This window comes from Coregonus clupeaformis, chromosome 37 (assembly GCF_020615455.1).
Source record: "Coregonus clupeaformis isolate EN_2021a chromosome 37, ASM2061545v1, whole genome shotgun sequence".
NCBI lineage: Eukaryota > Metazoa > Chordata > Actinopteri > Salmoniformes > Salmonidae > Coregonus > Coregonus clupeaformis.
In genome coordinates this window covers 35,690,562-35,716,691 of record NC_059228.1, presented here as the reverse complement: position 1 = coordinate 35,716,691, position 26,130 = coordinate 35,690,562, and the positions used below count along the sequence as shown (strand labels likewise).

The following is a 26,130-nucleotide window of genomic DNA, read 5'->3' as shown; positions in this document are numbered from 1 at the left end:
TAATTTGAACTGTTCATCTTTCCCTCGATCCAGTCCCTGCCGCTGAAAAACATCCCCACAGCATGATGCTGCCACCACCACCATGCTTCACCGTAGGGATGGTGCCAGGTTTCCTCCAGACGTGACGCTTGGCATTCAGGCCAAAGAGTTCAATCTTGGTTTCATCAGACCAGAGAATCTTGTTTCTCATGGTCTGAGAGACTTTAGGTGCCTTTTGGCAAACTCCAAGCGGGCTGTCATGTGCCTTTTACTGAGGAGTGGCTTCCGTCTGGCCACTCTACCATAAAGGACTGATTGGTGGAGTGCTGCAGAGGTGGTTGTCCTTCTGGAAGGTTCTCCCATCTCCACACAGGAACTCTGTCAGAGTGACCATCGGGTTCTTGGTCACCTCCCTGACCAAGGCCCTTCTCCCCCGATTACTCAGTTTGGCCAGGCGGCCATCTCTGGAAGGGTCTTAGTGGTTCCAAACTTCTTCCATTTAAGAATTATGGAAGCCACTGTGTTCTTGGGGACCTTCAATGCTGCAGAAATGTTTTGGTACCTTTCCCCAGATCTGTGCCTCTACAAAATCCTGTCTCGGAGCTCTATGGACAATTCCTTCGACCTCATGGCTTGGTTTTTGCTCTGACATGCACTGTCAACTGTGGGACCTGATATAGACAGGTGTGTGCCTTTCAAAATCATGTCCAATCAATTGAATGTACCACAGGTGGACTCCAATCAAGTTGTAGAACATCAAGGATGATCAATGGAAACAGGATGCCCCTGAGCTCAATTTCGAGTCTCATAGCAAAGAGTCTGAATAATTATGTAAATAAGGTATTTCTGTTAATTTTATTTTTTATACATTTTCAAAAATGTCTAAAAACCTGTTTTCACTTTGGCATTATGGGGTATTGTGTGTAGATTGATGAGGACATTTTTTTTATTGAATCCATTTTGGAATAAGGCTGTAATGTAACAAAATGTGAGCAAAGTCAAGGGGTCTGAATACTTTTCGAATGCACTGTACATTTCTAATGGTAAATTGTTTTTATTTGTGTTCAAATATTGAAAATGATATGTGTCTCATTTGCATAACTATTGTGGGTGTATTTGCATATATGAACACATTAACATAAAGGAGAGGGGCATGGCTGTAACCACTAAAAACTTGCTCTGTCTAGGCCTACCTGCACTCAGATGCGTTGTCTAGCCTACCTCATTTATTACTGTTGTTCTCACGTTATGATGCATAATTCAACAAGTGTGTCAATAGCAGAATACCCTCTGATTAAAAAATCAACACGCTTTGCTCTAGATTACACCTATCAATACATACACTGCATGACCAAAAGTATGTGGACACCTGCTTGTCGATCATCTCATTCCAAAATCATGGACATTAATATGGAGTTGGTCCCCCCTTTGCTGCTTTAACAGCCTCCACTCATCTGGGAAGGCTGTCCACTAGATGTTGGAACATTGCTGTGGGGATTTGCTTCCATTCAGCCATAAGAGCATTAATGAGGTCGGGCACTGATGTTGGGCGATTAGGCCTGGCTCGCAGTCGGCCTTCCAATTCAGTTACATTAGTCCCCTGTAGCTCAGTTGGTAGAGCAAGCCGCTTGCAACGCCAGGGTTGTGGGTTCGTTTCCCACTGGGGGCTAGTATGAAAATGTATGCACTCACTAATTGTAAGTCGCTCTGGATAAGAGTGTCTGCTAAATGACTAAAATGTAAAGATGTAAAATCCCAAAGGTGTTCGATGCAGTTGAGGTTAGGGCTCTATGCAGGCCAGACAAGATCTTCCACACCGATCTCAACAAACCATTTCTGTATGGACCTCACTTTCTGCACGGGGCATTGTCATGCTGAAACAGGAAAGGGCCTTCCCCAAACTATTGCTACAAAGTTGGAAACACAGAATTGTCTAGAATGTCATTGTATGCTGTAGCGTTAAGATTTCGCTTCACTGGAACTAAGGGGCCTAGCCCGAACCATTAAAAACAGCCCCAGACTATTATTCCTCCTCCACCAAACTTTACAGTTGCACTATGCATTGGGACAGGTAGCATTCTCCTGGCATCCGCCAAACCCAGATTAGTATGTCGGACTGCCAGATGGTGAAGTGTGATTCATCACTCCAGAGAACGCATTTCCACTGCTTCAGAGTCCAATGGCAGCGAGCTTTACATCACTCCAGCAGATGCTTGGCATTGAGCATGGTAATCTTAGGCTTGTGTGCGGCTGCTCGGTCATCGAAACCCATTTCATGAAGAGGCAGTTTGGAACTTGTTAGTGAGTGTTGCAACCGAGGACAGACGATTTCTACGCGCTACGCGCTTCAGCACTCGGCGGTCCCGTTCTGTGAGCTTGTGTGGCCTACCACTTTGTGGCTCAGCTGTTGTTGCTCCTAGACGTTTCCACTTCACAATAACAGAACTTACAGTTGACCGGGGCAGCTCTAGCAGGGCAGAAAGTTGACGATCTGACTTGTTGGAAAGGTGGCATCCTATGACGGTGCCACAGTGAAAGTTACTGAGCTCTGCAGTAAGGCCTTTCTACTGCCAATATTTGTCTATGGAAATTGCATGGCTGTGTGCTCGATTTTATACACCTGTCAGCGATGGGTGTGGCTGAAATAGCCGAATCTACTAATTTGAAGGGGTGTCCACATACTTTTGTATATATAGTGAACTTTACATTGTTTGCGAGATCAGACATAATATCACTATAATCCGAGTGTTCATTTTCAGAAATTGCTTTCATTTCAGCTAATCTAATTTGTAGACATTTCAACTGTATTTTTTCACCCATCAAAATAAAGTTATCTTTCTCGTCTTTCTTGTGATGCAAGTGTCCAGAAGATAAATTCCCAACCAATCTTTAGAGTTCTTATAATTGCAACGGAAAGACAAAGTATTCCATTGAGCCTATTTCAGCCATTACCGGGGTGTGTTTGACAGGTCATTAGAAACAGTTCCGCAATCGTATTGTTAATGGGAAAAAAATACAGGCACAAGCAAGAGTATGAAAGAGTCGTAGGAGTAAAATAAAAGCAATCAATCTAGCAAGATTTAAGTGACAAGTGGATTTTTCACCCCTCAAACACAGGAAATAGGTGGCTGAAAAAGACAGATCCTCAGGTGGGCGGGGCATGCACGTTGCTACGATCATGGTTGGGTCTTTTGTCTGTTGCAGCTATACGTGGACAAGCTTTTCATGAAAAGACAAATGTAGCAGAAACTGCTGGTAGAGCATCATGAAAGAGGGGCAGGACCTTTGCAGCTGAATGGTGGCCGTTACGCTTGGTATCTTGGCAATTTAGAAGCATTTTGAAGACAGGAGCAATTTGCAGATGGACACCGGGTTTTGTTGCTCTCTTACAATGTGTGGGAGGAGAGCTGTGGCCATGTCTTCACATGCTGAACTATGAGTTATTTTCCACTGCATACAGTCATGATAACATTCTGATTGGCTTGCTGCTCCTTCATCCTGCCTCTCTCGGAATTTCATTGGTTTCTAGATTTGTTGCCATTTTCGCTATCCTGAAAGTTGCTAAAACTCCAGGACAAAATTACTAATCAAAGTGAGGAATTAGTTAAAGCGATGCACCAAAATTGTTGTATTACTGTACCTTGTCCATAGACTGCTTACAGGGTAAGGAAACAAACGTGTCATTTTGCAATTTAGGTGAACTATCCCTTTAAGTTTAGGGTAATGGATAAATTTTGGGAGAGTTGTGGCCCAAAACCAAGTGCTGTGGTATGACTTCAGTTTCCCCTCTAAACCGTCTTTCAACTGATAAAGTACTTTGCTATGTGAGAAGTATGCATTATCCTTTTCCTCACTTCTCTCCACTTAGAAACAAACCACTTCCAGATTGCCTTGTTCATTGCCTTTGAGACTTTTTTTTTCTCATGGAAGTGAAATATACAGTTATAGGAGATTAGACATTTAAAACTATTTGGTTGCTGTCATTGTTTGTTATATCAAATGAAAAGACTCACTTGAAGGATTATAAACAGATTCAACTAAGATGAATTATCTCCGTCTACAGCACGTTCCGTCAAAATAAAACTTGTTCAGTAAAGAGAAAAAATCTGATTCTAATTTTGTTGTGTATGCATTCCATTTTCGCATGTGGTTTAGCGCCTTTAAAACAACAAACACAGCAGATAGTTCACAACAAGCATTGTAAATGTGAGCACGCTTATTTTGCACAGTGTCAATGTGTTGGCATACTTATTTTAAAAATACACAATTATAGAGGCATCTGGTCCAGGGAAGGTCCAAAGTAAGAGGACATTGTTGTCCTTTTACAGTAATTTTCAGTGGTGTATTTATTTTATTTTTTTAAGTGTACCCCCCCAAACAAATATGACGTCACCATTTCCTCAAAGTCTGTGCCAACCGATGTAGCCTATCATTATAGAATATAAAATGCATCTGCCAATTGCAACGCCTGACTATGCCCACACATATTGTCTCAAGAACATTTTATATTTTTAATACCCTCAAACACCAAGTTAGCCATACTTAATTTCAAAATAGGCCATCATCACTGTCAATCGTGAATGATAATTCTTCACATTTTACTGCTGAAACGTCCAAACTGCATTTGCATGCCAATCATTTGATTGATCTCAATCAGTTTAATGGGAAAATGCATTTAGATCTTCTTGAATTACTGTTTTGTGAGTGAATTAGAGCAGATGGTGTTAAACTATTAGCCAAAGCATATTTCCTGCTTAGTGGCGTGCTCTGATGAGTTGTGGTGCATGAGAAGCAGATATGTGACTATTCAGCTTCAGCTATCCATCGTAAAATCTCAGTAGAAATGAGGTGTTTTTGGTGTAACAGTAACTTTGTAGGCCTACTATGCTATTCGGTCCTGTTATGAAAAATGTAAATTATTATTTATGTTATCTTGTGTGACATTGATTCAGCTTTGATCTAACTTTTCTAAATGAGCACCATTGTGAGAAGTGATAATCTTCTATGTGTAATAATAATAATAATAATAATAATAATAAGTGATGAGTAGGACTATTAGGCGTAGGCAACAGATCCTGATGAGTGTTATTTTAAACGATTGGAGTACCCTTCGTGGTGCTGAAAGGACAGTGCCAGGATCGCACAATGATGTTAAAGAAGTTGAACCAACTTGTGGTGCTGAAGGATAGCTGAAAGATAGCTCTGCCATTCGGCCAGTTCAGGAACAAACAACAATTTGCAGTATAGCTTAATAGACCTACGACTACATGGTATAGCCATTTGTAGGCTACATAGCCTTATGTAAATACAAATACATATAGCTTAATATCATTGCACTGTTTGTGAGGAACGTTTTAGTTGCGAGTAGGCATGTCAATGTATTGTGTAGCTTACACTACGCTGTTTCACAAATAAACTTTGATTTGATTAGCTTGAACACATGGTCACAAAATACCCTATTACAGAATAAAAGAAAACAGAGAGATGAAATATCAAATCATAAAATGTATTTGCATAGATTAAACATACGATCAAATCAATTGACCAAGTAGTGAACATAAATCATTACTATGTAGAATTGCAGGAAATTTGTTTTAAACCAGCTATAAATCAAGCTTTTGGTGTGGTGTATTCATGCATCTCAATAAACTATAACCTAAATGCATTATTACCTCCAACTTGGCCCAATTCACATTTCCAATTGCCCACCCTGACATACCAAGCTAGAACGGGCCCAAGTCTCAACCAATAGCCAGAGAGGGTCAGGCTCCTTGGGCTTTGCGGTGTCCACTCAGGTTTGTGTGTCCTCGGCAGAACAGTGTAGCCGTAACCAAGTGCAAGTGGTCACATAATTGTTCTGTGTTCCACTGCGCAAGAGGGGGTCCGTGGAGTTTTATGAACGTCAAGGCAGACACAGTGATTTTAGATGTTTTTTTTCAAAGTTGTGATTGGCCGAAGAGGTCAAGCCTCCGACAGGCCTCCGCAGTGCACACACGTAGCCTACAATTCTTCATAATTCTCGCCACCGTCAGAGAGAAGACAGGGAAGAAACCACCATATACCTACCTCTAGGCTGCTATACATATTTATTTGGTTTGTCAATCTATTGTTTTTTCATGGAATGTTTGTCGTAACTAAACATAATTCATTTTGAATTGATCTGAATTAATTTTCCAGAAATCGTTTTACCAGCTCTGTGTATTCTCAAATTGAAAAAAGTGAGTGAGTGGGAATAAGAGTTGTTCTTAGGAAACAATTCACTTCTTATCTAAATTACTTACTATACATCTGTACACAATGTGATTAGGTATTATCAAACTGTTGATGACAATGGAATCCCTGGGCCACTCAATGTGTTTCTGAAAAATGTCCGCTAAAACGTGAGGTAGATTCGTCGTGTAGTCCCTCTGTTTTCAGAACCTGTAACGCCTTTGGAATACATTTCAGAACACGGAACATGTCGACTTCTCTACAGATATAAATCAATGCACCAGAGGAATAGACCATGATTATTCTAGAACAAAACAAGCCATGTATGAATGGGGCCTACAAAAACAGGATTTGCACTCTGCGGTATAAAGTCAGCCATAATATCATAATAAGTGGAATCCTTCAGGTAAAACATTTTCCATTCACTGTGAGTGGGCCACAACATGTAAATATCTATCACTCAACATGAGAGGAAGTGCATCTGAAAATGTAATTTAAAGGGGGGAGTTTGCGTGCCCTTGCCAAAAAAAACGTCTTTAAGCGATCCATGTCTTGCAGCAAAGCCAAATGGATTCTGCTGTGCTCGCAACAAGTCACATTCTTGTCTGTTTGACAGAATCGGTCCGTGTCCTCTCCTCTGGTTTAAGTCAACCCAACAACATGCGTCCCAATGTAGATGAGTCTTCACATGCCAATAAAAATCCCATATAACTACTTAATACATCATTTGTAAGCTATAATGCCACAGTATGCACATTTAACCAATAGTTTTATGTTGTTGATACAGTATGTATACAAGTATTTCTACTTTCCTAGATATATTTTACAATTTATTTGGCCATTTATCTGAGACAGATTTGTGGTCTCAAACCAAAACATCACGCTTTTGCCTCAATTAGTCAGGGCAAGGACTCTACAAGGTGTCGAAAGCGTTCCACAGAGATGCTGGCCCATGTTGACTCCAATGCTTCCCACAGTTGTTTCAGGTTGGCTGGATGTCCTTTGGGTGTTGGACCATTCTTGATACACACAGGAAATTGTTGAGTGTGAAAAACCCAGCAGCTTTGCAGTTCTTGACACAAACCGGTGCTCCTGGCACCTACTACCATACCCCGTTCAAAGGCCTTAAATATTTTGCCTTGCCCATTCACCCTCTGAATGTCTCAAGGCTTACGAATCCTTGTTTAACCGGTCTCCTCCCCTTCATCTACACTGATTGAAGTGGATTTAACAAGTGACATCAATAAGGGATCATAGCTTTCACCTGTCATGGAAAGAGCAGGTGTTCTTAATGTTTTGTATACTCAGTATGTGAGTAATTTTTATGTGGGCTCTTTATATTGTCGGATGATGAGGCCGCCCAGCTGTACACGGCTCCCTGCTGTAAATATGCTGTGTAACCCTATTGCACATAAGGGTACACTATTTGTTAGCATGAACATATTTCCCGATCTATCGTATGTATCGTGCCAACCTTTTAGCCATGTTCCTTGTGGGTTTTGTGGAGGAAAACATCTTCATTTGTATCTCATTGGACTAAAAATAAAGGATGAGTTGTAATTGTCAAACCTCAAGCAGCTAATTGCTAAATTGTACAATTTGTTTAATCCAACCGTTTAATTACTTTTGGCCTTTGTCAGTCAAGATGTACAGTGGCTTGCGAAAGTATTCACCCCCCTTGGCATTTTTCCTATTTTGTTGCCTTACAAAATGGAATGAAAATGGATTTTGGGGGGGTTTGTATCATTTGATTTACACAACATGCCTACCACTTTGAAGATGCAAAATATTTTTTATTGTGACACAAACAAGAAATAAGACAAAAAAACAGAAAACTTGAGCGTGCATAACTATTGCTTTAGCTGTATGCTTAGGGTCATTGTCCTGCTAGAAGGTGAACCTCCGTCCCAGTCTCAAATCTCTGGAAGACTGAAACAAGTTTCCCTCAAGAATTTCCCTGTATTTAGCACCATCCATCATTCCTTAAATTCTGACCAGTTTCCCAGTCCCTGCCGATGAGAAACATCCCCACAGCATGATGCTGCCACCACCATGCTTCACTGTGGGGATGGTGTTCTCAGGGTGATGAGAGGTGTTGGGTTTGCGCCAGACATAGAGTTTTCCTTAATGGCCAAAAAGCTCAATTTTAGTCTCATCTGACCAGAGTACCTTCTTCCATATGTTTGGGGAGTCTCCCACATGCCTTTTGGCGAACACCAAACGTGTTTACTTATTTTTTTCTTTAAGCAATGGCTTTTTTCTGGCCACTCTTCCGTAAAGCCCAGCTCTGTGGAGTGTACGGCTTAAAGTGGTCCTATGGACAGATACTCCAATCTCCGCTGTGGAGCTTTGCAGCTCCTTCAGGGTTATATTTGGTCTCTTTGTTGCCTCTCTGATTAATGCCCTCCTTGCCTGGTCCATGGGTTTTGGTGGGTGGCCCTCTCTTGGCAGGTTTGTTGTGGTGCCATATTCTTTCCATTTTTTAAATAATGGATTTAATGGTGCTCCGTGGGATGGCCCTCTGTAGCTCAGCTGGTAGAGCACGGCGCTTGTAACGCCAAGGTAGTGGGTTCGATCCCCGGGACCACCCATACACAAAAAAAAAGATATGCACGCATGACTGTAAGTCGCTTTGGATAAAAGTGTCTGCTAAATGGCATATTATTATTATTATGTTCAAAGTTCCCCTTGCTTAGTGGTGTTGCAGACTCTGGGGCCTTTCAGATCATGTGACACTTAGATTGCACACAGGTGGACTTTATTTAACTAATTATGTGACTTCTGAAGGTAATTGGTTGCACCAGATCTTATTTAGAGGCTTCATAGCAAAGGGGGTGAATGCATATGCACACACCACTTTTCCGTTATTCTTTTTTTTCATTTCACTTCACCAATGTGGACTATTTTGTGTATGTCCATTACATGAAATCCAAATAAAAATCTATTTAAAATACCAAGGGGGATGAATACTTTTGCAAGGCACTGTAGCATTTAATTAATTGTGGTTGCTTATGTAAGTGGTGAGCTACAGTTTAAAAACAGGTGTAACATGCATGTTGGTGGAGTGAATCCGAGCTACTGTTTTTTTTAGGACATTTTAACTACCTTTAAAAGCTTTTTAATGTGCATGGGGCTCAAGTACCGTCATCACCGTCTTTCTTTGGGGATTGATCGGCTCAATGTGTGATTTACTTTTACGGACTTTCGGCAGCGAATCAGTGTCAATTACCTTTGTGAAATATGACCTCCACAAGTGATGTAGTATTTATAACACGAAAAAATAAAGGGAAAAAAATCATAATAATGACTAAATACCACTGGTATAGTTACAATGATTTGCGCATGGTCAACATTAAATCAATTTATAAACCATGTGACCGTTTAGTCACGGTAATTAGGCTTCTCCAAGCTCTGATGCTGCTGATGGTCATTAGTAGCCTACCAAACTTGCTAACTGCCTGGTACTCAGCGCTCTATTGTCCCTCTAATCACTCTGACATCAATGCAAAATGTAATTGAAAATCTAATCAAACACTAAATGAGAGCCCATGAGCTCATGTTGCACAACATTTCCATAGGCTATGCAATTGCGTAAGAAAACAGAGTAATGGCCTCTATTACAAAGAGGAGGATCCCATCAGCTTTCTATAGGCTAGGCCTACTATATTTATTTCTCAACTTTCCTAATATTAAGCACATTGCTTATCTTTACAACAGGAGAATAGCCTACCTGGTTGGCATGAAAATGAACCACGGGAAAAGTTTCCTCCATTCGCTATTTAAGTGCATAAATGACATATATTTTGTCCCGCTGCCCGTTTCAAGATAGGTGCATGATAATGGTCCATTCTAAATCAAAACAAATTTCACACATATATGATTTAGTATATGTAAAGACAAGATAAAATCAAGAATAGTTTGATGGGTGACAATATTAGCCTATCACTTGTGAATGATGCCCAGCATAAGGCAAGAAAAAAAAAAAAAATTGAGACTTTTTCTAATCATAGTCACACACCTCATGTAGCCTAGCCCATAGGCCTATATGTTTTGATAAGGTTTGTATTAGAACTAAAATGGCCAAATAACTTCTTAAAATTAAGCACATTAATCCGCTTTACAAGGGGTGTAGAGCCTAACTGACATACATAAGCAGCGTGTGAGTTTCAAGTTTGGGGAAGATAATTTTCACCATAAAAATGCACCTTCATAATGAAAGCACCTTCATAATGAAAGCATTACATGCATAATCACATTTGCGGTCACTTTTGATAATGGTGTTTTCCCGCTAATGGAACATTTGCGCTTATAGCCTACTGCCATGTGCGCATTGCTGTGCTTAAAATGTGAAGAAATAGCCTAATACTTTATCAACATTGAAAGCTAAACGTTCTGATCTGTTGCGTCAGCCACGTTGCGTAAACACATTTGTTTTATGCTAGTGGTTGTATTAATTTGGGATCTTTCGCATCCCACAACAGTCCCAGACTATGTTTGGAATATTTATTTCTCTTACAGAATAGGTCAACTTTTGTACTATGGGTGATAGTAGATTGACATAGGGTAGTGCTTTTGCTGTTCGTTAGGCTGTGATAAAGACCCAATCATGTGATGGAGAGCCATGTGAGTGAGAGGTGCTTTTGAGTGTGCAGCACTCAGGGAGAAGGGCACAACGCAGCACTCCGGGCCAAAGGCACAAAGGCCACTGGCCGCAAAAGGCATGGATTTTTTTAGGGTGCATTACGGTCACACAAAGGGTATGCCGCTGTAAAATTTGAGACATTATCAAGTGCTTTTTAAATTGTGAATGAGAGACTGATGAAGTGTGTACAGCCTGCACAAAAACAAAGCAGTGCTCATGCCTTTCAATCTACTTTTCTCAAATCATCATTAGAGTTGGATCATGCAGCCTTACAATGTATTAAAAATCAAAAGCCCAACGTTTGTAGAACTAAAGATAACTCTAAATTAAGCATATAGGAGCACCTATTTCTTTGTTAACCGCTCAACACATAATAGCCGCATGTGTGCACTCTCTCAAATCGTTTGGAGAAAATATCCTTTCTATTTTATTCAGCTTTGTTCAATTGTATTCTTCATTCTATAAAATAATACAAAACAATGCCAAGGAATTATAAGAAAATCTTGTCTGCTAAATGAACTAGTGTAGCCGACAGCCATTTGGCATAGCCAGACCAGGACCTAACATAAGGACAACTCAGAATATGCTATTATGTTCTTCTGAAAAAAGACTATATTTTCTTCATATCATGCTTCTTTACACATGTCTAAAATAAACAATGGATTTATTGTGATGGTGTAGGCTATATTACATGGATTTATTAGACTCTAAAATGTAGATCTTCCAAAAGTCTGCATCAGTGGATTGTAGGCTATGTGTGGAAGCCAGGAGATGCTAAATGTGTTTAACGGTCAATTACTGTGAGACCGACAGTTATTTGCTTGACAATCACCGGCTGATGAAATGTCATGACCGCCACAGCCCTAGGCACAATTTGGGGATCCACTGATGGATACAAACCTTTTCAGTTGATTTAATGGACTGAGGCCTCCGTATAAAACTTCCTAAACGGACAAAAATGTAAATATTTGAGCAGATAGCCCCACCATAAGTGGACAGCTGTATCAAATACTCTTCAATCTTCATTCCTCTCGCTCTTCCTCCCTCCCACCAAAAGACAGTTCAGCGGAACTTTTTGGGAGAATGTGGTTCTCGAAGCAGTTGCACATGCAGTAAGAGAGTCAGGCATACAAATATAAACGGGGTCATCGTTTCTCATAGCAATGGAGAAAGCCAATAACGGGGTCACGAGGGCAGAGGAGAGGGGGCAACAAGGTCTGCCTTGAGCTATACCAGACAACTCTGAGGTCATACGAGTTAGAGAGCATGCTGTTCTGAGAGCTCAGCGTGACACACGCACATCGCTTATCAACCACTTTATAAACCCTGATCGCTCCGGGAGCGTCCGTCACCGGTCTTGCCGACCTTCTCTCCTCAATGAGTGATTGATTCTCTCCCTAACAAGATGTGTTTTTTAATAGGCTCTTCTTTCAAGAACCCTGTTTGCAATTACCCTCGCTGGTCCTATTACTGAGTCCAGGCATCATTACTCAAAAATGGTGAGGAGGAGCCCGATGAGACAGAGCTGCGGTTTGTGGAGACAAGAGCTCTGAGTCAGTTTGATGAGTTGCTGGCTCATAATCCCGCACCCAGGGCTATGATCACAGTCTTTATCGGGGCTCAGGTTTATCATCATGCTAAAGTCACTGCTAAACCTAAATTAAACGGGCAGAGCCAAACAAACCTACTGCCACCAGCGAGGAGGGAGCTCTCTTAAGGAGAAGCTCAATAGCTCGACTTTCAGCAACCACTCCGTTTTAATTCCCCCGGTTTTAGCTAACCCATCTATAGGCAGTGCTGCAGTCCAATGAAAGCAAGAGCATTACTGGGTCTGGGCTACCTATTACTGAGTGTGCGTTTCAAATGGCACCCTATTCCCTATATAGTGCACTACCTTTGATCAAATGTAGTGCACTATATAGGGAATAGGGTGAAATGTGGGATGCACCCTGGGGTTTTTCATTACCCCCAACCCCCATAAAATCTCTATCTGAACCTCGAGCTGTTGTGGTGCACGTCGAAACTGCAGGGAAACGGTGGGCAGCCCAGTCACTCGGTCTTGGCAGAGACATTGGACTGTGTTGACACTGTAAATCGGAAACCACCCGCGGGAAAGATCGGAAGGTTACTGGACCTTAGCAAAACAGGCTTCTGCTTAGTTAAGTGAAATTGCCGCAAGGTCAAAGCGTAGGCCTCAACGAGTGCCCCCTAAAGGTTTTAACTGAATTAAATATGTTTATTTATAAGGTGGATATATGCAGAGATTAAGTTTCATTTGAAAAGAGACTGTGAATAGAATTCAAACTCCCATGGTTAAGGGCAAAGCTGGAATCGAAATCTAACATTGTAATAATGGATTACGCTGTTTACAGGGAAAACTAACTAAGACCTGTTATGATAGTTGAATTCAAATTGCTCAGTGCAGACAAAAATAATAGCTTTCCATATACCAAGTTTGTTTGAATAGTACCCTAGGCATTTGTAATATAAGTGCTCTTGGCCTCTTTTTCATGTCAAACAAACTATTATGGGTTCTGAACTCATCAGGTCTTTAATAAGCAATAAATTAGGGGGATAATTAGCTGTAAGATGTTTCGCAGCCACAATAAAATGTTACCAAGCACGCTAATTCCAAAGAGGAAACTCCTCATGCATGCATGTGATCCATCTGATGACACTGTTTAAAAATAGTGCAGCGGTGGGACGTTGCGTGGTTGACTGTTCGCCATACAGTAAATCCTGAAGTCGAGGATTTGTTATGCATTTAAAGTCTCTCCAAAGACAACCTCGACAGGCACACTGACAATCAGCGTGACCACAAGCAAAGAGCCCTGACATTCCTATTGAGAGAGATCACCCCTCTGCGCTTCGCCTTTCCCCTGATTTATTTCCTATTCATTTCCTCTCCCCCGTTTAATATACAGAGCATCCCGTTTAATAGAGTTCACGTCCATGGAACTGTGATATGTTATATTTGCTTCAATGGTTCATTATGATCACAAGAGCCTCCTTTGTCATGCAGAAATCAGTGGGCTTAGCCACTAGGCTAGCTGGCAGGCTAGACAGTGAGTTGTATATAGCGACATTACACATCCAAGCCCTGTTACGGGTCAGCTTGTGCCCCGATTATACTTGCACTGACCTGGTAAGGAGCAATTGGCACTACTGTGCTGACCTGAACCAAACTGTGCTGGCTCTGATATTTTCTTTTCACATTGTTATTTACAGCACAGTTCCAAAAACTATGGTGGATGCGTAACTAAGCAGCTCAGTACAGCTTGGTTTGGATCGACTCGGTTCAGCTCAGTAGTGTGAAAAGCCCTCAAATATCTTTAGTCTGACTGGATACCTTTAACATCTAAAATCTCTTGAGATGAACACTAATAGGTTGCTTAATGGGTGACTTATGATTCACAATAGCCTTCTTATCTTTTTACGGAGCTCCGTCACCCTTACATATTTTTTCCAGTTACTTAGATGGAAAGTACAGTGGGTTACAGATATAGAGGGGATAACAGGAGGAAAGTGGTGGATGGGGCGGGATTCGATCGCATGGCGTTTTTGGCAATGTGTGCTTGTAGGACTGATGCACTACTGAGCCAGGCTCCCACATGTGACGCAATCTTTAAGAGATAGGAAAGAAATTAAAGGGAAAGTTCAGTATCACCCTGAAAGTAGTCTATGGACCAGGATAAACTGTAATCCATAGTTTGGTTTGCTAAAAACAACCATTACAGACTTCAGCTAGACTTTAGCTACCACTAGCAAAACATATATGTGTGATAGGGTCATGCAGAGCTTTAACTAGTACCACCTGGTGAAGAATGCCTTTGATAGTCCTCATAACATACAGCAGCATTCTTCCCATAAAATTAAGATGGCGGTGCTGAGAAGGGTGTGTGTCTTGCCGGTTCCTGCTTGACTTACATGCTGACTACGCGCGCATGTTGATTTTGGCCACCCACACCAGACGCGATCAGGACACGCAGGTTGAAATATCAAAACGAACTCTGAACCAACTATATTCATTTGGGGACAGGTCGAAAAGCATTCAACATTTATGCCAATTTAGCTAGCTAGCTTGCTGTTGCTAGCTAATTTGTCCTGGGATATAAACATTGGGTTGTTATTTTACCTGAAATGCAAAAAGGTCCTCTACTCCGACAATTAATCCACAGATAAAAGGGTAAACAAAGGTTGTTTCTAGTAATCTCTCCTTCTGGCTTTTTCTTCTTCTTTTGACTTTATATGGCGGTTGGCAACCAACGATAAGGTGCATTACCACCACCAGCTGGACTGGAGTGTGGACCTTAGTTCATCTTTCAATCACCCATGTGGGTATATGCTCCTAAAAACCAATGAGGAGATGGGTGAGGTGGGACTTGCAGTGCTGGAAGCGTCACAAATAGATCCAAGTTCTATTTTAGCGCCTGGCTACGCAGACACTCGTTGACGCGCGCAAGCAGTGTGGATGCAATGATTAAATAACATGTATGTGTACATTTATTTTGCAACGCTCGCACACACGACGCGGGCGGTGTGGTCAGCACATTAGCTTTTTTATGGCTATTGTTGCGTGAATTATTACTTTGTTGCTCAGAATGTTTGTACAATAATTTTGTCACACCCTGATCTGTTTCACCTGTCTTTGTGCTTGTCAACACCCCCCACCAGGTGTCTCCCATTTTCCCCCATTATCCCCTGTGTTTTCTGTTTGTCAGTTGCCAGTTCGTCTTGTCTTTTTAAGTCCTACCAGCGTGTTCCCGTGTTTCCAGTGCTCTAGTTTTTGTTTTTCCTAGTCTTCCCAGTTCTGACCTTTCTGCCTGTCCTGACCCTGATCCTGCCTGCCGTCCTGTACCTGCCTGACTTTGATTTGGATTACTACTCTTTGCCTGCCTTGACTTACCTTTTGCCTGCCCCTTGTTCAGTAATAAACACTGAGAGACTCGTACTCTGTCTCCTGTGTTTCATCTGGGTCTTAGCCTGAGCCGTGATAGTACAAACTGGCCATGACTGACCCAGCAGACTCGGACCAACTCTGCAACACTGTCTCCTCACAAGGAGCCACCATTGGAAGACAAGCAAGCCACAACGGAAACCACACAGACGCTCAGTAATGCCGCTACCAGAGGTGCTTCTCCCCAGCCTTTCTCTCCCAGTGCTCCATCATTTTCGAGCTGCAGCCTTCTTTGTTTCCGTTGGACCGTTCAAAGATAGTTTATCTTATAACGCTGATGTCCAGGAGGGCACTCGCCTGGGCTACGGCGATGTGGGAGCAACAATCCACTGTTTGCCTTAGGCTGGAGGATTTCGTGGCGGAAGTAAGGAAGGTGTTCGACTATCCGTTGTCTGGGAGAGGTTGCTCGGAAGCTACTCCAACTGCATCAAAACTCCCGTAGTTTGGCAGACTACGCGGTAGATTTTCACACGTTGGCCGTTGAGAGTGCCTGGAACCCAAAATCTATTTTCGACATGTTTCTTCACGGATTATCGGAGGAGGTTAAAGACGAGCTCGCAGCCCGGGAGCTTCCCATGGACCTCGACTCCCTCATCGCCTTGACCTTACGGATCGATGGGCGGCTACGGGAACGTAGGAGGGAGAGGAGGTCTGTTCCCGGTCACACTCGCTCGTCCACTGCTCCCACCTCGCCTCCAAGGAATCCAGGAAGTTCCCGACGTTCACCTTACCAAGAGAATCCGAGGTCACCCGAGTGCCCACGGGAATCACCGAGGGCGGTCAACTCGCCTCCTCCAGAGCCTCCAGAGCCGAAGCTACTGGGAAGGGCTAGATTGTTTCCGGATAAACGTTTACACAGATTGAGCACCAGGAGCTGTCTGTATTGCGGGACTACAGGATATTATATTTCCACCTGTCCATTAAAAAGACCGGGCTCATCAGTAGGTACGAGTACTCTGGATTTTCCAATCTCCCATTACTTGTACCCCTCTCCATGCCACCCTGTTGTGGGGTGACCAGGCTAAATCTCTCCGGGTGCTCATTGACTCTGGGGCCGACGAGAGCTTTATCGACGCTACCTTGGTGTTGGAGCTGGGAATCTCCACTCAATTCCAAGAACCCGATGGTCACTGACAGAGCTCCAGAGTTCCTCTGTGGAGATGGGAGAACCTTCCTGAAGGACAACCATCTCTGCAGCACTCCACCAATCAGGCTCAGTAAAAGGCACATGACAGCCCACTTGGAGTTTACCAAAAGGCACCTAAAGGACTCTCAGACCATGAGAAACAACATTCTCTGGTCAGATGAAACCAAGACATACAGTGAAGCATGGTGGTGGCAGCATCATGCTGTTGGGATGATTTCCAGCAACAGAGACTGGGAGACTAGTCAGGATCGAGGGAAAGATGAACGGAGAGCAGAGAGATCCTTGATGACAACTTGCTCCAGAGCACTCAGGATCTCAGACTGGGGCGAAGGTTCACCTTCCAACAGGACAACGACCCTAAGCACATAGCCAAGACAATGCAGGAGTGGCTTTGGGACAAGTCTCTAAATGTCCTTGTGTGGCGCAGTCAGAGCCCAGACTTGAACCCGATCGAACATCTCTGGAGAGACCTGAAAATGGCTGTGCAGCGAAGCTCCCATCCAACCTGACAGCGCTTGAGAGGATCTGCAGAGACGAATGGGAGAAAGTCCCCAAATACAGGTGTGCCAAGCTTGTAGCGTCATACCCAAGAAGACTCGAGGCTGTAATCGCTGCCAAAGGCGCTTAAACAAAGTACTGAGTAAAGGGTCTGAATACTTGTGTAACTTGTGATGTTTCAGTTTTTATTTTTAATAAATGTGCAGAAATGTCTAAAAACCTGTTTTTGCTTTGTCATTATGGGGTATTGTGTGTAGATTGATGAGGAGGGAAAAAATATTTAATCAATTTTCGAATAAGGCTGTAGCGTAACAAAATGTGGAAAAATTCAAGCGGTCTGAATACTTTCCGAATGCACTGTACATTGTCAGTCACAGGCTTCATTAGGAAATGTGTTGATGATGTTGTACCCACAATAACAATCCGGACATACCCCAACCAAAAACCCTGAATGAACTGAGATATATGTGCAATGCTGAGAGCCCGCGCTGCAGCATTCAATGTCAGCAGAACGAACCCCCATGACTCGGTGGCGTGCGACTCATACTAGTCAAGCAGGTACGAGCGCCGCAAATCCATTAGGGACGCAAAAAGACAATACAGACTCAAACTTTAATTGATGTTCGACAACTCAGACTCGCGTCACGTGGCAAGGACTACAGACTATTACAGACTACAAAGGCAAATCCAGCTGTGCAGTGCCCACCGAAGCCTCCCTACCAGACGAGCTTAACACGCTCGCTTCGATGCAGACAATACCGAGCCATTCTGGAAGACTCTCGCTGCTCTGGACGACTAGGTGCTTTCACTCTCCGAGGCTGACGTGAGGAAAACTCGCAAAGCCGACGGCCCAGATTGCATCCCTGGCTGCGTCCTCAGAGTGTGTGCTGACCAGCAGGCGGGCGTCTTCTCAGACATCTTCAACTTGTCCCTGTCCCAGGCTGCAGTCTGCTTTAAGGAGACCACCATCATCCCAGTGCCCAAGAAAAACAAGGTGACATGCCCAAATGACTATCACCCCGTCGCACTCACATCGGTCATCATGAAGTGCTTTGAGAGGCTGGTCATGGCCCACATCAAGGCCACCATGCCAAGCAAACTGGACCCACTCCAATTTACCTACCGGTCCAACAGATCCACGGAAGATGCCATTTCCATTGCTATTCACACGCCGTAACACATCTGGACAAGAGGAAAACCTATGTGAGAACACTGTTCATTGACTACAGGTTCAGCATTCAACACTATTGTTCACTCCAAGCCCGAAACCAAGCTCAGAGCCCTGGGTCTGGACACCAGCCTCTGCAACTGGATCCTGGACTTCCTGACGGGCAGATCACAGGCTGTGAGGATTGGCAACAACACCTCCTCCACACTGACTCTTAACACAGGGGCCCCCCAGGGGTGTGTCCTCAGTTCTCTGCTGTACTCCCTGTTGACCCACGACTGCGTGGCATTGCACGACACCAACTACATAATCAAGTATGTTGACGACACCATGATTGTAGGCCTGATAACCAACAACAATGAGTCAGCCTACAGGGAGAAGGTAAGTGAACTGGCATTGTGGTGTCATGACAACAACCTCTCCCTCAACGTCAGCAAAACAAAAGGAGTTGATTGCTGTCTTCAGGAACACATCAACAGGACTGCAACAGAGAGAGTCAATGAGTTTTAAGTTCCTCGGCGTCCACATCACCGAGGACTTGTCATGGACCAACAACACCACCACTCGTGTCAAGAGGGTGCAACAGCGTCTCTACTTCCTAAGGCAGCTGAAGAAATGTGTCATGCCGCCCCGGGTCCTCTCCAAATACTACCGCTGCACCATCGAGAGCGTCCTGACCGCTTGCTTCACAGCCTGGTATGGGAATTGCTCTGTTCACAACCGCAATGCCCTCCAGCGGGTGGTAGAGATGGCCCAGTACACCACTGGGACCGCGCTCCCACCAATCCTGGACATCTACTCGAAACTGAAGAAGGCATGCAGCATCATCAAGGACCCCACACACGAGCTGTTCACTCCCTTACCATCGGGCAGACGGTATCGGAGCATGAGGTCTGATACCAACAGGCTCAGAGACAGTTTTTATCTACAAGCCATCAGACTGATGAAGACTTGAACTGGACTGACCACCTGCTCTGATTTGTCACAAATATGCACACCCTCATGCACACACCCACACAGACATACACACACACACACACATACACTGAGTATACCAAACATTAGGAACACCTTCACCTTTTGCCCTCAGAAGAGCCTCAATTTGTCAGGGCATGGACTCTACAATGTGTCGAAAGCTAATAATAATATGCCATTTAGCAGACGCTTTTATCAAAAGCGACTTACAGTCATGTGTGCATACATTTTTACACATGGTGGTCCCGCGGATCGAACCCACTACCCTGGCGTTACAAGCGCCATGCTCTACCAATTGAGCTACAGAGGACCATGTCGACACCAATGCTTCCCACAGTTGTGTCAAATTGTCCTGGATACCCTTCTTGATACACATGGGAAACTGTTGAGCATGAAAAACCCAGCAGTGTTGATGTTCTTGACACAAACCGGTGTGCCTGGCACATACTACCATACCCCCTTCACTTAAATATTTTGTCTTGCCCATTCACCTTCTGAATGGCACACATACACAATCTATGGTTCAATTGTCTCAGGGCTTAATTATTATTTTTTTACCTGGCTCCTTCCCTTTATCTACACTGATTGAAGTGGATTTAACAAGTGACATCAATAAGGGATCAAAGCTTTCACCTGGATTCACCTGGTCAGTCTATATCATGGAAAGAGCAGGTGTTCTTAATGTTTTGTACACTCAGTGCTACACACACACACACACATCACAACTGCTGCTACCAGACGGCTATTATACTGCTCAATTTATAAACTTACTACAACCCCTTCTCCAATACACATGTAAATATTGGACTATAAATTGTGCCTTCCTGTATTATACTTATGTTTGTATTCTTATATTTTATTATGTATTATTGTTGTTGTTGCATGGTCGAGAAGGAACTTGCAAGTAAGCATTTCGTTGGACAATGTATACCATGCCTATCCCGTACATACGACTAATACAACTTGAATCTAATACACTAAAATTGTACGACTGTTTCCTTTTCGCTGCACAAATATGCGTGTGATAAAAGCATGTTAAAGACACCATGTAAGCATGAGTCTGTGCTAGAATGTGAGTAAGCATTCCCACTAAATGGCCAACTTGCAAAGTACAAATTGGCTATACTGGGAAGTGAACATTTATGAAAACAAATGTAAACATAATTTAATGTTATGGTCAGTCATAAGGCATTGTTAAGGTATAGATTAGTATTAAAATCATATATGTTTATAAATTGTTATACTTCTGGATTCGCAGCCTGACCAGATGGTGACCGTGAATAAGCGTACCTCTTTCCCCATAAAGAGTGGGTGGCACTCCATGGTCATTCTCAACTGCCTCTGTGTCTCCTGCCAGTGACGCTGTGGATAACCTCAAAGGACTCTGGGGGGCCAGGGGACGGCCATTGGAGATGATGGCCAGTTTAGCAGCGGTGTCCTGGGCTCTCCTCTTCTCCTTCTTCAGAATGCTCACCAGGATACCTGTGGTGCTTAGGTTAAAGAAAATTGCTAGACATCCTCTTTGGGAAGAAATGGTTGATGGGTAACTTTTCAAAAAAAATTCAGACTTTTTAAAAACTGAAAACGCATACCTGAGTTAGTGAGGTGCAAGCCGGCTAAACTGGGTGGTGGGTACCGTACATAACAAATAAGAGAGGAAAAACACCAGAGCTACGGGCTGAGTGCCTTTGACCAGGATTGTCTGTCATTTTCAGATAATTTTCACGTTTGTTGATATCCAGCGGGTGGTCGCTATAACACACAGCAAGCAATAGGATGGCTACCCGCTGCTTTTAGCAATTCGTCGCCGCAGTGTGTCTGAGCCATTAGAGGAAATGTCTATCCTCACAAATGTGTAACAAAATCTCTCCTCATAATCTCCCCAGTCTGGTTTGAGGTAGAGATAACAGTCAGGTTTAAAGTTCAAGGTATAGGCCTAGATGGCATTTGGAGGTTAGGAATGGGACAAAATAGACACTCCAATTTCAACACAAATGGTAAAGGTAATTCTGTCTTAGAGAAAGGGAATTCCCATCTGTCAATATATCACAGAAAAACTCAATTAAGTTTCCACGAAAAGGACAAAACATATTTTGAAGAATATCCCTGGTCTGCCTTGCACTGTGAGGGACATCACATGAAGATAAAGATGATATGCGGCTCCCTTTACAACACATACTTCAAGACAAGAGGAGCAATAACAATGATTTCCTTTGATATGGAGGCATGGCATGAGCACGCTGTAGTCTATCCGCTCAAGAAAAAAAAGAAACGGCCAGCAGCTGAATTTAGTTGATGATCCCTGCTGTACAGTGTATGCTTCAAATCATATGTGTGGTCCACATTGCCCTGTATGAATTGATACTACTGACAAAACCTATTTATGTAATGACTGACACTATGCTGTTACATATCCCCAAATAATATAGATACTGTAGTTATAAAACAACTTATTATAAACCACTCTGTTACTTACTTCATAATGCATTTCTGACTAATAAATGTTTTTGTTAAAATAAAGAATATACACTACCGTTCAAAAGTTTGGGGTCACTTAGAATTGTCCTTGTTTTCGAAAGAAAAGCATTTTTTTTGTCCATTAATATAACATCAAACTGGCTCTAACCAGAATAGAATGAGGATTGGGAGGCCCATTATGACACAGAAACCTGTTGCTTTCTTTTTGATTGCAGAGGAGGGTGAGAGAGGTGAGAGGTCAATGTGACATCACTTCCTGGTGAAAGCCCTAAGTAAATGTTTAATTCATTTTTGAATATCAAAAATATGTGTGAACACATTGTACCACTGGGATGTAGACTACTAAAATATAGCAAAGGCTAAAACCTGGCTTCTGCGTTATACTAAAGTACATGAGGGTACTATTAGGAGGTCAGTTTCACTAAGCTCAAGATCTCTCTTTTGGTAAGCAAATGAGAATGCGTTTTCAATGACTTACAGTGCCTTCAAAATTATGCACACCCCTTGACCTTTTCAAAATGTTGTTGTGTTGCAGCCTGAATTTAAAATGGATTCAATTGAGATTTGGTGTCACTGGCCTACACACAATAACCCATAATGTCAAAGTGGAATTATGTTTGTAGAAATTTTTACAAATCAATAAAAACTGAAAAGCTGAAATGTCTTGAGTCGATAAGTATTCAACCCCTTTGTTATGGCAAGCCTAAATCAGTTCAGGAGTAAAAATGTGCTTAACAAGTCACATAATAAGTTGCATGGACTTGCTATGTGTGCAATAATAGTGTTGAACATGATTTTTGAATGACTACCTCATCTCTGTACACCACACATACAATTATATGTAAGGTCCCTCAGTTGAGCAGTGAATTTCAAACACAGATTCAACCACAAAGACCAGGGAGGTTTGAATATCCCTTTGAGCATGGTGAAGTTATTTTTTACACTTTGGATGGATTAACCGACATTTAGTTGTTGTTTCTTTGGTTATTAAACAACTAACTGATTGATGTCGGTTTACATGGTTATCGAAACATCATGCCAGGGTAAGCCTACACGAAACACAGCCCTTATTTTAAGTGTTTCTAAAATCCCCTATGAATGGTGGGAAAATTATTGGAACCAATTCCCTGTTTGACCGCTAGGTTTTATGGGTATTATCACACCTCCACTGTGGGGCTCTATGGTGACTTTAAAACAGTTACATAGCTTAATGGCTGTGATAGATCAACAACATTGTAGTTACTCCAAAATACTAACCTAAATGACAGAGCGAAAAGAACGAAGCCTGTACAAAATAAAAGTACTCCAAAACATGCATCCTGTTTGCAATAAGGCACTAAAGTAAAACATTTGGCAAAGAAATTGACTTTATGTCCTGAATACAAAGCGTTATGTTTGGGACAAATCCAACACAACACATCACTGAGTACCACTTCATATTTTCAAGCATGGTGGTGGCTGCATCATGTTATGGGTATGCTTGTCATCGGCAAGGACTAGGGATTTTTTTTTTTTTTATACAAATAAATGGAATAGGCCTCCCGAGTGGCGCTGCGGTCTAAGGCACTGCATCGCAGTGCTAGAGGCGTCACTACAGACCCGGGTTCGATCCCGGGCTGTATCACAGCTGGCCGTGATCGGGAGTCCCATAGGGCGGTGCACAATTGGCCCAGCACTCTAGCGACTCCTTGTGGCGGGCCAGGCGCCTGCAGGCTGACCTCGGTCGTCAGTTGAACGGTGTTTCCTCCGACACCTTGGTGCGGTTTGGCGGGCCATGTTTCGGAGGATGCATGACTCGACCTTCGCCTCCCGAGTCCGTTGGGGAGTTGCAGCGATGAGACAAGATCAAAATTGGGTAGAAAAAGGGTCTAAAATAAAAAATAATAAAAAAATAAACAGAATAGAGCTAAGCAGAGGCAAAATCCTAGAGGATTGAAAATTGGCTGGAAAATCTATGGCAAGACTTGAAAATGGCTGTCTAACAATGATCAACAACCAACTTGACAGAGCTTGACACATTTTTTAAAGAATATGCAGATATTGTACAATCCAGGTGTGCAAAGCTCTTAGAGACTTACCCAGAAAGATTCAGCTGTCATCACTGCCAAAGGTGATTCTAACATTTATTGACTTAAGAGGTGTGAATACTTATGCAAATAAGATATTTCTGTATATAATTTTCAATACATTTGCAAACATTTCTAAAAACATGTTTTCACTTTGTGTAGAAGAATGAGAAAAAAAAATCTACTTAATCTATTTTGAATTTAGGCTGTAACACAACAAAATGTGGAATAAGTCAAGGGGTATGAATACTTTCTAAAATCGCTGTACCTGGTTAAATAAAGGCTAAATAAATGCAAAATAACTAAATAAACTTAGCAGAAAAGAGTAAGCACACGAAAACTTTGTAAGTAGGAACTGGGTGTCCACTATCAGGTGGACCCTTTTGGTGATCAGGTAGAAAGTGGCCTTTCCTTGAGCTCCAGTGTTTTTTGATTGGCACATCAATAATGACTTCAGTGGAAATAGAACATGCATTTGCCAGAACATTCTCTGATTGGTAGTTACAAACAGATGACAGAGTTAAACTTGTAAGGTTGCAGCATAGGAAGGATACTGATCTCGTTATCGCGCTGAGTCAACATTTCCCTCAGCTTGGTCAGGTCTGCAGGCTGGAGCTGGGGGCTGTCCTTTTGGTTGGACACTACCACAGGTGGAGGAGGGCTGCGGTGGTCGCCTCCCCCGTCGCCAATAGACAACCTCTCTCGTATCATTACCTGTAGAAGGGGACACATAAATTGTCTTTCTTTAATGGGCCATCCTCATTATAGTAAAAACACTAAATTACCCCCCCCCCATCCCTAAAAACGAATTGCGCACCACCCAACATCAACACAACCACATTACACAGTTCAATAAAATGCAATACACATTCCAGAATCCCATCACAAAATACATTCAACCCGCCCTGTCTAGCAGTACATACTCAATCCACCCTCTCCCTGACCCCCCATACCTCCTGAAAACCCTTCACATTATTGACCATCTCAAACTCGACCCTAAGGTGTGCAGAGACCATCCCTCTAAAACAGGGGTTCCCAAACATTTTTGTGTAGAGAGCGCCAGCTCTCTCTGGCTTCCTGTTAAGGCTAGGGCTGATTTCAAGGTTTTACTAATAACCTACAAAGAATTACATGGGCTTGCTCCTACCTATCTCTCCAATTTAGTCCTGCTGTACATACCTACACGTACGCTACGGTCACAAGACGCAGGCCTCCTTATTGTCCCTAGAATTTCTAAGCAAACAGCTGGAGGCAGGGCTTTCTCCTATAGAGCTACATTTTGATGGAATGGTCTGGCTATCAATGTGAGAGACGCAGACTCGGTCTTGACCTTTAAATCTTTACTTAAGACTCATCTCTTCAGTAGGTCCTATGATTGAGTGTAGTCTGGCCCAGGGGTGCGAAGGTGAGCGGCAAGGCACTGGAGCGACGAATCGCCCTTGCTGTCTCTGCCTGGCCGGCTCCCCTCTCTCCAAAGGAATTCTCTGCCTCTGACCCTATTACGGGGTAACTGGCTTACTAGTGCTCTTCCATGCTGTCACTAGGAGGGGTGCATCACTTGAGTGGGTTGAGTCACAGACGTGACCTTCCTGTCCGATTTTGTGCCCCCTCGTGCTCGTGCGGTGGAGGAGTTCTTCGTGGCTATACTCAGCCTTGTCTCAGGGTAGTAAGTTGGTGGTCTGTTGATATCCATCTAGTGGTGTGGGGGCTGTGCTTTGGCAAAGTGGGTGGGGTTGTATCCTGCCTGGTTGGCCCTGTCCGGGGGTATCGTCGGACGGGGCCACAGTGTCCCCTGACCCACCCCTGTCTCAGTCTCCAGTATCACCCCTGTCAATAGTCTATGTGCCGGGGGGCTAGGGTCAGTCTGTTATATCTGGTGTAATTCTCCTGTCTTATCTGGTGTCCTGTGTGAATTTAAGTATGCTCCCTCTAATTCACTCTCTCTCCCTCTCTCCCTCCCCTCCCGGAGGACCTGAGCCCTAGGATCATGCCTCAGGACTACCTGGCCTG

The 26,130-nt window shown here is 43.0% G+C and overlaps 1 protein-coding gene across 3 annotated transcripts in view; it reads right to left on the bottom strand.

Annotated features, from left to right (window-relative positions):
• Nucleotides 1–26,130, bottom strand: part of kif6 (kinesin family member 6) — a 229,223-nt gene that overhangs the window by 93,156 nt on the left and 109,937 nt on the right. For all 3 annotated transcript variants that reach the window (XM_041848347.2, XM_041848348.2, XM_041848349.2), the window contains 2 exons: nt 24,675–24,834; nt 20,867–21,058 (listed from right to left, as the gene is read on the bottom strand). In XM_041848347.2, the coding sequence (XP_041704281.1) occupies nt 20,867–21,058; nt 24,675–24,834 (352 nt within the window). The remainder of the gene's footprint in view (nt 1–20,866; nt 21,059–24,674; nt 24,835–26,130) is intronic.